General features: G+C 37.9%; 1 protein-coding gene and 1 pseudogene across 3 annotated transcripts in view; both read right to left on the minus strand.

Annotated features, from left to right (window-relative positions):
- PLCE1 (phospholipase C epsilon 1) overlaps nt 1-13,600 on the minus strand; it is a 332,730-nt gene that overhangs the window by 102,704 nt on the left and 216,426 nt on the right. For all 3 annotated transcript variants that reach the window (XM_074233338.1, XM_074233336.1, XM_074233337.1), the window contains exon 7: nt 12,687-12,892. In XM_074233338.1, the coding sequence (XP_074089439.1) occupies nt 12,687-12,892 (206 nt within the window). The remainder of the gene's footprint in view (nt 1-12,686; nt 12,893-13,600) is intronic.
- Nucleotides 3-4,476, minus strand: LOC141521129 (small ribosomal subunit protein uS14-like; annotated as a pseudogene).

The raw sequence follows: 13,600 nt of genomic DNA on the forward strand, positions 1-13,600 counted from the left end.
CAAAAATTACCAGTGATTAGTTTTATAGTCTAATAATTAAAACATGAAATGAACACAAAAAATGCTAACATAAGAACATTACATTTATTATTTAACTATGGATTCCAAGTTAGCAGAGAAATATAGTCACTTTTGGAAATGGAAAATGTGGAGGCATTCATCTAATTGGTTTTTAACTATAATCTCAACAATCTATGGTAATATAAATTTCTAAAATGGAATTATTTAAGTCTTTTAGGTGACAAATACATAAATGTGAGTGAATTAAAATGATAAAAAATTAACTAAATTGATTTTTCATGTATCCCTGGAATCCCCTTCAATAATCAACTGATGTAAAGTTATAAAAATTATGAAATTTTACCATGTTAAAATTGATGAGATCCTAATTTTTATTTTGGTAAGAGATAGTCTTAGTAAGGAGTATGTTTAGCTTCTTTAAAACAGGAGGGAAAGGAGACAAGGAAATGATATTACATATGTTTTTGAGATATGGAAGGAGTGGAAGGACCTTGAAATGGTTTCATGCTTCAAATATGTAACAGGCTAAGAAATCTTCTTTGCCCAGGAGTGGGGGACAGTAGGGAGAGAAGACTGATAGGGCTGTGTGGAACTGGAGTAAGAGAAGTGGGGAAAGGGGCAAGGAATGAAGGGCAGTGCTGTAGTTGAGATTGGGATGGAAAGAAAAAAGGATCCCAGGATGGTAGCCATTAATCACTGAAGCAAGTCACTATAGAATCAAGACTGGATATAGAGGTGGGTGAAGCTATTTAATATATTTGTGGAGATGAGTTTCATAACAATTGGTTAGGATTCTACACATTAGAAACTTGTCTTTAATGGGGACTCTGTATTTTCTTAAAAGTCAAGGTATATGCTCTGGGGTATTTGCTGCTGGGGCAACTAGTTCTTTATATAGTGTTTTTTTGTTTATTTTATATTATTACAATAATCTTGTTAAGATAGTAAACATAAACCCCCCTCCCCTTAAGAAGATGAGAAACATCAAAAATAGTGAGAGAGAAAAAAAATGTACTTCAGTCTGTGTTCAGATTCCAATGGCTCTGTCTCTGGGGTGAGTTGCTTTCTTTATCTTAAGTCCACCAAAGAAGTTGCTTCATTATTTTTCCCACAGTTGCTATTACTAGCTGTATTTCCCTCCACTCTATTCCTCCCCACTCTCATTTATTCTATTTTCTGTCTCCTTTCACCCTGTCCCTGTTCAAAAGTGTGTGTGTGTGGTATCTGAGTACCATCTTCCACGATCTTCCCTCTCTTCTATCACCTATTCCCTCCCCCCTTCCCTCTTATCCCATCCCTTTCTTCTCATTTTTCTCTAGGGTTCTCTAGATTTCCATACCGGATTAAGTATGCACGTTATTTCCTCTCTGAGTCATTTCTGATGAGAATAAAGGCTCACTCATTCTCCCTTGCCATCCCCAATTCCACTCCATTGAAAAAGCTTTTTCTTGACTCTGTTATGTGAAATATCTTAGCCCTCTTCTTCCTCTCCTTTCTCTTCCTCCCAGTACTTCCCTTTATTACCCATTGATTCCATCTTTTTTTAACTATATTATACCATTTTATTCAGCTCCTTCCTGTGCCTTGTCTAGATATGCTCCTTCTAACTGCTTTTATAAATGAGAAAGTTCATATGAGTTATTAGTATCTTCTTCCCATGCAGGAATTCAAACAGTTCAACATTATTAAGTTCCTCATAGTTAGTCCTTCTCATCCACCCCCTCAATAGTTCACCAGAGTCCTGTACTTGGACATCAAACTTTCTGTTCAGCTCTGGTTGTTTCAGTAGGAAAGTTTCAAAGTCCCCTGTTTCATTGAAAGTTCACCTTTTCCCCTGAAAGAGGATGATCAGTTTTGTTGGGTAGTTGATTCTCGGTTGTAAACCAAGATCTTTTGCCTACTGGAATATCATATTCCAAGCCCTACAAACCCTTAATGTAGATGCTTCCAGATCCTGTGTAATCCTGACTATGGAGCCTCAATAGTTGAATTGTTTGTTTCTGGCAGCTTTTAGTATTTTTCTCTTTGACTTGGGAGTTTTGGAATTTGGATATAATATTCCTGGAAGTTGTTCTTTTGAGATCTCTTTCAGGTGGTGATTGGTGAATTCCGTCAATTTCTATTTTACCCTCTGCTTCTAGGATCTCTGGGCAATTTTACTGTATTATTTCTTGAAAAATGAAGTCTAGGCTCTTTTTCCTGGTTGTGACTTTCAGGTAGCCCAATAATTTTTAAATTATTTCTCCTGGATCTGTTTTCGAAGTTGGTTGTTTTTCCAATGAGATATTTCACATTTTCTTCTAATTTTTGTGTTTTTTTTGTAATAGTTATATTTCTTCCTGATTTCTTGCAAAGTCATCAACTTCCTTTAGTTCCATTCTGCATTTTAAGGAATTATTTTTTTTCAGAGAGATTTTAATATCTCCTTTTCCAGCTGGCCAATTCTGCTTTTTAAGGAATTCTTCTCCTCATTTGCCTTTTGTGTTGCTTTTTCCATTTTGTCTAAACTGGTTTTTAACATATTTTCTTCAGTATTTTTTTTTGTATTTCTTTCACCACAGTGCTGACTTGGTTTTCGTGATTTATCTGCATCTCATTTCTCCCAGTTTTTACCCTACCTCCCTTAATTCTTTTTTTATAATTAATATCTTATTTTTTATTTTCTCATAATTCATTGAAGGGTCAATAAGTTCACACTGAATTTTAGTCATAACTGAGATGACCTTTTTGTAATTATATATACAAATTAGTATATCAGGCACAACAGAATCGATCTTCAGGTGGGTAGATCAAATAGCTGTACAGACTGAAATCCAATGGTGGCCACTGATACAGTAATTAATGAAGCAGAGGTCCAGAAATACGATTTAGTCCAACTTGATGAAGCCGATGTCTTTCGCATACTGTCAGAAGTACTGGTGGCACATGTTCAGGCCATACTTGCGGATCAGCCCGTGGTGGATGGAACAGATGCGGCATGACTGAGACCCCTGGCCGAATTTACGAGGGTGGCTCCAGTACAGCTGCTGGTGACCCATGGAGCCACTAGCAAAGACGCGAGACAAAAGCCTTAATTCCTTTTCAAAATCTTTTTGAGCTCATCTATAGCCTGACCTTATTTTCTATTTCTCTTGGAGGTTTTGGATACAGAAGCTTCAATTTTGTCATCTTCTGAATCTTCCATGGGGCTGAAGTAATTTTCTATGGTCAGATTCTTCTTTTTCTTTTGTTTGCTCATTTCCTCAGCCTACGATTGATTTATCACATTTCCAAGGCTTTGGGGGTTTTGGGGACACTTCACTGGGACCTTAATTCCTCCAAGGACTTATGAGAGGCTCTGACTGCTCTCTTGCCTGTGTTTAGGCTCTTCCCTCTGCCCTGGAACAGTGAGGAGGGTCCCTGCTCTTCTATGGACTGCAACCTGGATGTAAGTATGGGCAAACAACAGAGTTCTGCCCCACGGAAAGCAGAGAGACCTCTGCAGTCTCTCCCAACTCCCTTATTGTCTGTGGGCTGCATTCTGGAGGTGCAGGCCGGCTTCTCTGATTCTTGCTGCAGGTTCTCACAGCAGGGCTGCTCTGAGGCTGGTGCTCACTCTGCAATCACTCTGGTGTGGCAGAGGTCTCTCACCACCTTTATAAGCTGTTCCTGGTGATCCCTGGCATGTGCTTCACTGAGGCTACAGCTGTTTCCAACCCCTGGTCCTGGTGAAAATGACCTTTCTTGCAGAACTTCTAAATTGTCTTGGACTGGGAAATTGTATCACTCGGTCTTTCTGTGGGTTCTGCCCCTCTAAATTTTGACTAGAGTCATAATTTAATGGCTTTTGGAGTTTTTTGGTGAACGAGTTTCTGGGAATTCCTGCCTTCATGCTGCCATCTTGGCTCTGCCCCTAATTCCATCATTTTTATATGGAGGTATTTCTTTCTTTCTTAAGGAATAATATCATAATATGAAAGGAGTCCTAATATAGTGTTAATCACTAAAAGTAAGCTTGATCATATGAAGTCTATGAGCTGAGGAGGGGAGAGGAGAGAGCTCTTCATGAATAGCCTCAATTTTTCGGTGAAATGGGAGGCAAGGCTCTGCATTGAGAGGTGAACAAGGGGGGGTGCTATGAGAGGTTTGAGGAGAGATAGAAAAGTTTGGAAAGTCATTGTAAAGGATGGTTTTATGGAGGTATAATGGCTCTGTAATGGCTCAGTAATAATCTCACCATTGTGTATGACCTTGGGCTGTACAGTTTTCTTTAGCTTCTCTTGATATCACATAAATAAGAGTGAATTCAGAGGGGATGATGAAAGCAGTCTAAGGATGGGGTTTGGAAGGGAGGATCTTCATAGGATAAAGGGGCAGGGGACTTGACAAAGGACAATAGAATTGGAACTGGACTAGTTTTCCAAGGGGTCAAGATGAGGAAGAGAAGGGATTGTAGTGAATAGATGAGTAAATGAAGAAAACAAGTATTGAAAGATATATATATATATATATATATATATATATATACATACATACATACATATATACATATACATATGTATATATGTGTATTATGAACTGATGGTGAAATAAGCAAAGCCAAGAAAACAATATACACAATGATGACAACAATATAAATAGAAAGAACTTAGCAAACTTTTCCTGATAGTTCTCAACACTAATTTTTTTTCCAATTTGCTACAATTTAGGGATTGGATGACTTAAAAAAAGAAGAGTCTAAGGAGGTGAAGCCAATCATCTTGTTTAGATTTCTGCAGTATTAGGGGGATGCTTGCCTTCCTATCCTGAACATGCCCAAATGGCATTTCCTGCAGAGCATAAACATTAAGAGATAAACATCAGTAGCAATAACTTCTGGTGATTAAATGAATTTGAATTATTATTCTTAATTTTTTCAGCAAGGGAAATTGTGTTTTCCACATTCTATATTTAATTTGAGTTTTCAGCTAAATACATTTTGCAAAGAGAAATTATAAGCATAAAATAAATGTCTGGAAGACAAACTGCAAGTCTTTTCTACAGTCCAATTCTGTTGCTCAATGATGATGTAAATGGCATAAATAATGTAAATGTCTTCTTTAGTGTCAGATTTTATTTTAAAACTCCAAAGAAACCAATTCCAGATGTTAATAATTCCATTAAGAAGCATTCTTCTAGGGACCAAGGCCTACTGCCTAAAACAAAATTGACAATCATATCTAATTGAATAAATTCATTTCAAACAGGAAACTAGTAGTTCCCCCTTTTTAAATGATTACTTATTGAATTTGTGAAACAGGAAGATTGATTCTTTTTGGAAGAAAGTATTCTGTAGTTTTATATACTAAGAGATAGTTACTTAGGACACTCTCAACCAGAAGCCTACGAAGCTATTTGCCAATTAAGAAATTCAGTGGTCAAACTAGACAGGTTTGAAAATCCATAAGGGATAGTTATATATCATTTTAAAGTTTGAAATTACTTTATTAACATATACATTATGTCATTTTATCCTCACAACCTTATGAAGTAGATCAATAAATATTTTATCCTTTTACATCTTTCAGGCACAGAGACTTGAATGACTTACATAAACAGTGCTAGAGTCAGGATTTGACTAAAGCTTTCCTGAATTCTTTCAGTATACTGTATCAGCAGATTCTCATTCTACCACTAGATGGTCAGATCCCAGAATTCTTGAATTTGGTGTGATCCACAAAGCATCTCCCAATGCTCCTGATACTCCTGGAATTTCCCTTCTCTGATTAGGTGGCTAGATATTTTTATTACAATATCTAGACACTAGAGAATTCAGAGAATTTCTCCTACTTCACACAAGAGCTGGGGTTCTCCAACACTATCAGTGTACAGTCTCAGGATATGTGCAAGCACATGTCAACCTCTGCTAGGGCCTTCTTTCTAGTCAACATCAACTGCTCTTAAGAGGGAGAACCTGCCCCAAAACAGAGGTTCTACTTCTGTGTTCATAAATACTGAAGTTGCTTTATCTGATCAGAGTAGGTCACTAACTAAGGAGGGGGTGATGAAAATTTAAGATATTTGTTGTTTAACAGGTATATAAAAAAACTCAGATCTTTCCTCTCTCTCCTCTTGTCATACACATTGCAGGGAAACAGATAATTCTGCTATGAACAGTGATTGTTATATAAGCAGGACTTAGAGAATATATGTGTTGTAGTGTTTATTTTCAGTAGAATCTTAACTAGACTAGATTCATAATTAAAGGATTGTTTCTAAAGATCATCTGCCAACTTTAATATGTTTTTGTGACATAGAACTCTGCATTATATAGGAAGACATCTACTTGAATAAATACCATTTCAATGTAGAGATTTGTTTCATGATTTTTTTTTAAGTGTCAGCAGATGACTCAGGCCTAATGCCTAGTTGGTCTGGTTTCAATGAATTTTAATTACACCCAAAGTCTTGTCTATATAATAGATGCATTCACAACTTTCTGTTTATGTAGCTATTAATTGATATAATGGAAATGTCCGGGCACTTAAGTTTGTGCAATGTGAAATTTTCAAATTGAGATTTTTACAAGTTTGTTAAAGGATATATTTGTGGTTTTTGATCTTATTTTTTTTTTTTTTTTTGCCCAAGAGTACTTTCAGCATTCTGGAAATCTATGGAAGGAAGAAAAGTTCTCAGTATTTTTGAAGTGAAAGTGATAGAATTAAGGATAGAAAGCCTGAGGCAAAAGAATCAAATAATGAAAAGAATGGTATGTCCCATGACCCATGGTTTAAAAGAATAGGCAATAGAGAGTATGGCTTTTCACCAAGGGAACCTCAAGGGAAATGAATGTATGATAAAAGGAAATAAGACCTTGCAGGATGAGGAGAGCACCTCTAGAAAAGTCTATATATCAATTTCACATGTGAATACATTTAAATCAGAACTGTAATTTCTTGAGTGTAGGGAACTCAAGGTGAGGAAACTCATATTGAGAGGGACACAAAAGTTGACTTGGGCATTGTGAAGTTAAATGAATCATGAAGAGTCCAAGTCAGTTTTACAGTTGCAAAGAGTTAAATTCAAGTTTGATTTCAGAAAAAAAAAAACTTCCCAACAATTGTTGCTGTCCAAAATTATGATCCCAGAGATCCTCTTCAAGCAGAGGTTAGACATTTGACAGGTGTGTTCTAATGAGGATTCCTTTCCTTTAAATACTGAACACTCAAGTCCCTTTCAACTCTCTCATTGTTTGAGTGTCTATATCCCCTGTGCCATGTTGCCTCTCATGTATGCTTTTAAATATACACACTTAAGTATATGATCTAAATAGGCACTACTCAAAATACAGACAAAAAAGCTTGATTTTTCTGTTGACAGATTTACATAGGAAGCCAAAACTGTGGTCAGGTAGAGGATAATTATTTTGCCCTCTTCCTTAACTTTTGTACTTGCTTAGATTCATTTGCACACCAATTTGAAAAAGATGTTAGGAGGGAAGTATTTTGTAGCTCTCCATGGTTTTTTTGGGAAGGGTACCATACCCTAAAATGGAGTTTTGAGCATAGGATCTGTATGAGTGATTAATCTAGATCAAATTATACATTTATTCTTAGCTTAGCAGTATTTTGCCTGTCTTTTGACCAGACATAAGGATGTGGTAGCTCAGTCTCCAATAATCAAAAGTGCTCTCAGTCATTACTTAAAAAGGAGAGGATTTCTAGTCATTGCAATTTAGGAGTTAGGAATGGAGATGGTCAGTAGGTAGCCCAGAAGAATTCACACTTAGAAACTGTTGATATACAGCAGCTTGGTGACTATGAGAATAGAAACCCAAACAGAGAAAATTTAATGTTCATTGAAGAATATAGTGTAGACACCCAGAGAGACTCCAGGGCATCCACAGCATTCCTTACTCAGTTGCTCTCCTGGACCTTTCCCAGGACATTCTTTGCCCTTAGGGTCTCACCTTCCCTCTTAACTGGTGGATGCAGGAAAGCTCCTCCCAGATTCTTCACCACTGAAGGAGGGGAGCTCAGGGGATTCACCTCATTATTTTTCATTCAGGTGCAGGAATTCAACATGTCCCTGGCACTGACTTTCCTCCCCTCACCTCTTTTTCAGGTTCTGCCAATAGATGTTGAGCTCCTTAGCACAGTGAGAAGACACTTAAAAAACACTTATTGATTCTGATATGGCTTGAAGACATTAGCAGCCCTGTGGTCTCAGAGGTGTGAGCCATTCTGGCCACACAGTTCCCTATAGGTGCACTTTTTACCATAGGTTGTCCCTGATCAATACTGTCTCTGTTCCTTTATATTCTCTTCACATGGGTGCTGGTAGTGTGGTAACCTATGTGAGGGCATGCTTCATATGAGTATGGGAGGAATCCTCTCTTGCCAACTTGTAGAATGGAAAACCTATTTCACTTGTCTCTGTATTCCTTGTGCCTGGCACAGGAGGCTAAATCTCTTATTTTATAGATGAGGAAACTGAGGCATGACAAGGTTAAGTGACTGGCTCAAGATCCCAAGGCTGCCATGCCAGAGATGGAATTGCAGCTCAGCCTTTCGGGCTCCTTCCATACTGTCATGAACACAATGAAGATTTTTGGTTGAATATTGTTGTTGTTTGTCTTTCATTTTTTTTTTTTTTAGGTTTTTGCTTGGCCATGGAGTTAAGTGGCTTGCCCAAGGCCACACAGCTAGGTAATTATTAAGTGTCTGAGACCAGATTTGAACCCAGGTACTCCTGACTCTAGGGCCGGTGCTTTATCCACTGCGCCACCTAGCTGCCCCGTCTTCCATTCTTGAAGAAGACTACTTACATGAGGGAAGTGATGCCTTCTCTCCCACATGAATTGGATTTGAAGTCACCAGCCTCGCTTTTTCCTCTGGAGTCATCTGCTCTAGTGGCCAGATATGAATCAAGATGACTGGAGATGGCCCTGGATGCAAGGCAGTCAGAGTTAAGTGCCTTGCCCCAGGTCACACAGCTGGTTAGTGGCAAGTTTATGAGGCTGGATTTAAACTTCAACCCTCCTAACTCCAAGGCCAGCATGTTCTATCCACTGTGCCACCTAGCTGCCCTTGGTTGGATATTGAGATCTTTGCTAAAAAGGCAAGAAGGGATCAGTTTATAAAGGACTTAAACTGCTAAATAGGATTTTCTATTTGATCCTGGAGATAATAAGGAATGTGTAAGTATGACATATATGACACAGAGAATGTGCACACAGAGAAATGCAATTACTCCCCCCCCCATTTTCTGATGCCATGATTAGATGACTGTTTCTCAATGTGACTTTTACAGGTCAGACCAGTAGTTGTATTATAATAACTGCATATTCACATGCCTAAACATTCTCTTACACACACACACACACACACACACACACGATTCAATGAAAACAACATGTTTAAAGCAAAACTTAAATATCTTTCCCTCTCCCTGCCCCAATCCTCTCCTTTAAACTTCCCTGTAACTTTTTTTTTTGGGTCTTTGCAAGGCAATGGGGTTAAGTGGCTTGCTCAAGGTCACACAGCTAGGTAATTAAGTGAATGAGGCTGGATTTGAACTCAGGTACATCTGACTCCACTGTACCACCTGGCTACCCCTTCCCTGCAACTCCCTGTAACTCTGAGGGTCTCCCTACCCTCTCAACATTCAAACTCCCAGGATAGAGGCCCTCCTTGGCTCTTTAATTTAATTCTACCTGTCCATCTATTTGTGCAGCTGCCCTGCCATCACATCACTGTCCCGATCATCACATTCCAATCCATCCTCCATCCAGTGCTTGGTAAGCTGATCCCTTCCCCCCTTTCCAGCTTCCCTCTCCCCCATATATGTTCGATGATCCCCTCATGCTCTTGTGTTCCTTGCACATCACATCATGACCCCCAACCTACTGCTTTTTCACTGGCCGCCCCCCAGCTCCCTTGGTGATTCCCTTTGAGTTCCTGGCATGTCATCTACCTCATCAGAAGGTGAGCTCCTGGAGGACAGGCCCAGGTTGTGTCTGGGACAAAATCAGTGCATAATAAATGCCTGTTGACAGGTCTATAACTAGTGACGACCTTGCCTTCTTCCTTGGTGTGTGTATCTGTGCTTGTGTGTGTGTGTGTGTGTGTGTGTGTGTGTGTGTGTGTGCATGTGTGCATGTGCATGTGTGTCTGCCAGGGGCCAAGGAGAGCCAGAAGACCCATCAAGCTAAAGAAGTGCAGATGATTCTACCTTACCTGCTCTTGGTCCTCTTTAACCTCAAAGAGAGATGAACTCATCGCTGCAGAGAAGCCAGAATGGCTGTGCCACATGGGCCTCTGTTTTTCTAAAGAGACACAGGCCCTGGCACACTGATGGGGACCCCCCAACCCCTCACCTCATAGAGACTTTCTGGGGACTTTCAGGAGCTAAAGAGATGGGGGGAGTTTTCACTAGATTTGAAGGAGAGGCTGTTTGCAAAGAATAAGTACATTAGGATCCGATGTGGTATGTAAGTGTTCAGAAGTTTTTTTTTTTTAAACTCTTTCTGCCTCTTATAGGGGGCATTACATTCCCCTCTTGCCTCTTGGGTCCTCAGAGTCTTACAGGCTGCTGAGAGAGTTACACTTATACACACACACACACATAGATATAAATATTTTTGAGCTCATATTCATATTTAGAGAGGCATGTGCATTTATGAATGACAAGAGGGGGCCATATTCCAGTATGAAAAACTATTTGGAAACATTAGTATTGCAAATATCAAATTGAGAAGCAACATGATATAGAGAATTAGAGTGGGGGGGGAAGTGGTGTCAGGAAAACCTGGGTCTAAATCCTGTCCCTGATAGCCATGTGTTCCTAGGTAGGTCACTTAATGTTTCTGGGCTTCAGTTTCCACTTCTTTAAAATAATCAGGCTGGACTAGATGTTCCCTAAGACCCTTTCCAGATTAATCTGTGATCATATGATCACTAATTTGCTGATAAGGATAATGACCCCAATAGAAGATAATTATGGATATTTACATTGACACTGAATATGAAAGGCAACAAAATCTGCCATATGTACAAGTAAATAAGTCAGCATTTTAAATTAAAAGTCTCCAAAGGAAGACCTAGTTATATGTCAAGTATAAAATGATATATATTTGCTAATTCCAAGTTAGCAAATATCAGAGAAAAGAAACATTATAATATAGAACAAATGCAACAGACTCTTAGGTAAAACATGTATAAATGTACATAAAGTGAGTTTATATCCTGAGAATGATACTACAAAACACTTTAAAGTCTAATCAGGGATTGGGAGGAGGGCAGTGACTGATTTTTGCAAAATATTTTTCTCCCTCTTTCAGTAAGTAATACCAGTCACTGTAGGTGGTTTTCCCCCTTGATTAAAGTGATACTATCTAAGGAGGAAAACAGAAAGCTGTCATTACTGTAGTTATAATAAAACAACCTGTTTCAAGCAGATCTTTTTTAGTTGTCCTAGGGAATTAAATATGTAGGAACTAGGAAACATTGAAAGATGAGAAAAAGAGAAAAGAGGGTTTATAAATCTGGAAATTCTGGACCTAACCACAAAACACAGACTTTGGGAGATCAGATGTAGATATCTAATCTGTGTTTCACAATCTCACCCTTAGTGAGACTTAGGAACTTGCCTTTGGTTAAAATGAAAAATTTCAATTTCTGCTGAAGGGCAAAGCTCTTGAATTTATTTCCTTGGTGACATCCTAACTCTGCCAAGGAATGGAAGCCTACTATGGCATGTGGAGGAGAAAGAGGAGGAAAAGGAGGAGAAGGAAGCCATGTACATGAACACAAGAGGTTATAGCTTGAGCTCACTGTTCAACCTTTGTTTTTGTTGTACTGGGAACTGTGTCTTCTTTACTTTTGGTTTATCTGAATTTACTCTGGTAAAGTTTTAGATGAAAACCTTTGCATATAGGGGAGGTAGAAGAAGAAGGAGATGGTTAGTACACTAAACTTATGCAGCAATAATTAGCTAAATTCTAAATTTTTATACAGGAAAAATCTAAAACTGTTATGAATTCTTGGTTTATAGCTGTTCTAACAAATGACTTTAAAATGTTCCTTACCTTGGGTAGAATCTTATCTAATTTGAAGTCAAAGGCATTCAAGCACATATATGCCTAACTAGCAATGCAAACTTGATTATAACCAGTCAGTGATGACATGCAAATTATTTTAACATGTAGGGGTAAAAAACATTTTTCACCTTCAAAATACAACAAAATAATATTACAAATAACAGATTCTCATATAATTCTAGTGTTGATATGACTGGTCACTTGGTTTCTAAAATTTCATGTAACAAATGGAAGAATTTCATTTACAAGCAATTATTTTATTAAAGAAGCTAAATTAGAAAATAAGCTTAGAAAAGGTAAGGTTCAATATAAGAATGTTCAGGGAAGTTAAAATATGTAGCCTTATCTTTTCATTTCTCAGATGAGGACAAAGGTTCAGAGAAATTAATTAACTTGCAAAAGTTCATACAGCTAAAAGGCATAGGTGAGACTAGAATCCAAGGGACCTAGTACCTAACCCAAGGTTTTGTCCAGTACATGATCACTATTTTTACTAATGATGTAAATTCATAAAACTCACCTAAATCCAAATTTGAATATGAAAGGAATAAATACTTAGAAATCACAAATAATTAGCATTTTTTTCTTGAAAAAAAATGAAACCTACTGCAGTCGTGTTTTATCCTTCAAGGAGTTTTTCCTTGAATCGGCACCTTCACTAAAGCTGTCTTCTTCTTCAGGTTCCAGACTGCGATTGCAACTTCGGATGATTTGAAAAATACTGTTGACAGTGGATTCCTTCTCTGGGTTGTTTAAGCCATTTTGCCCTACTCGTTGTAAAAAATTATCTTGTCCATTATAATCAGCTACAAACTAGAAAGAAACATATTTAGATTTGAAAGTGCAACTAAATATTGCATGACCTAGTAACTTACTTAGCCTGGGCTGCTGTGACTTTAGAGTTGTGGAAAAAATGTTGTTCAGTATGTTGTTCTTGAAAGCAAACAAGAGATCACAGGGTTCCTGACCTTTTCTTTTAACTATTTTAAACACTAAACTTCATTCTGATTTTCACTAAAGTAATTTCTGTCCCTGAAGAGTAAACATTTCACTTTGAATTAAAAAGAAAAAAATATGACTAACTCAGAGAAACTAAGTAGATTATATTATCTAAGCATTGAAACCAAAGGGGGAAGGGAAGACCAAAAGAGCATAATTTAATTAAGTCATTAAGTTTAAATTTAAGATCCCCATGAAAAATTCACTTGGCCTTTGTCAATTGTAGAGTCAACAGAACATTTTCTTTCTGTGAATGTGCATGAGCCTGCAACCCCAGCACTGAAGTTTATGCCCTCTTTCTGTTGGAATCTTGTCCATACCAGAAGCCAGATTTATGGTTAGTTGCCAACACAGAGTTATAGAACAATAGAGTTAGAGTGTCCATTCCACATAGCGATATGTTATGATTGTTTTTCATGGGATCATAGATTTAGAGGTGGCAGGGCCCTAAGAAGTAAAGCATCTTTACAGATGATGAAAACTGAGACCCAGAGAAAATGAGGTCCAAAGTTACAAAGATAA

This window comes from Macrotis lagotis, chromosome 4 (assembly GCF_037893015.1).
Source record: "Macrotis lagotis isolate mMagLag1 chromosome 4, bilby.v1.9.chrom.fasta, whole genome shotgun sequence".
NCBI lineage: Eukaryota > Metazoa > Chordata > Mammalia > Peramelemorphia > Peramelidae > Macrotis > Macrotis lagotis.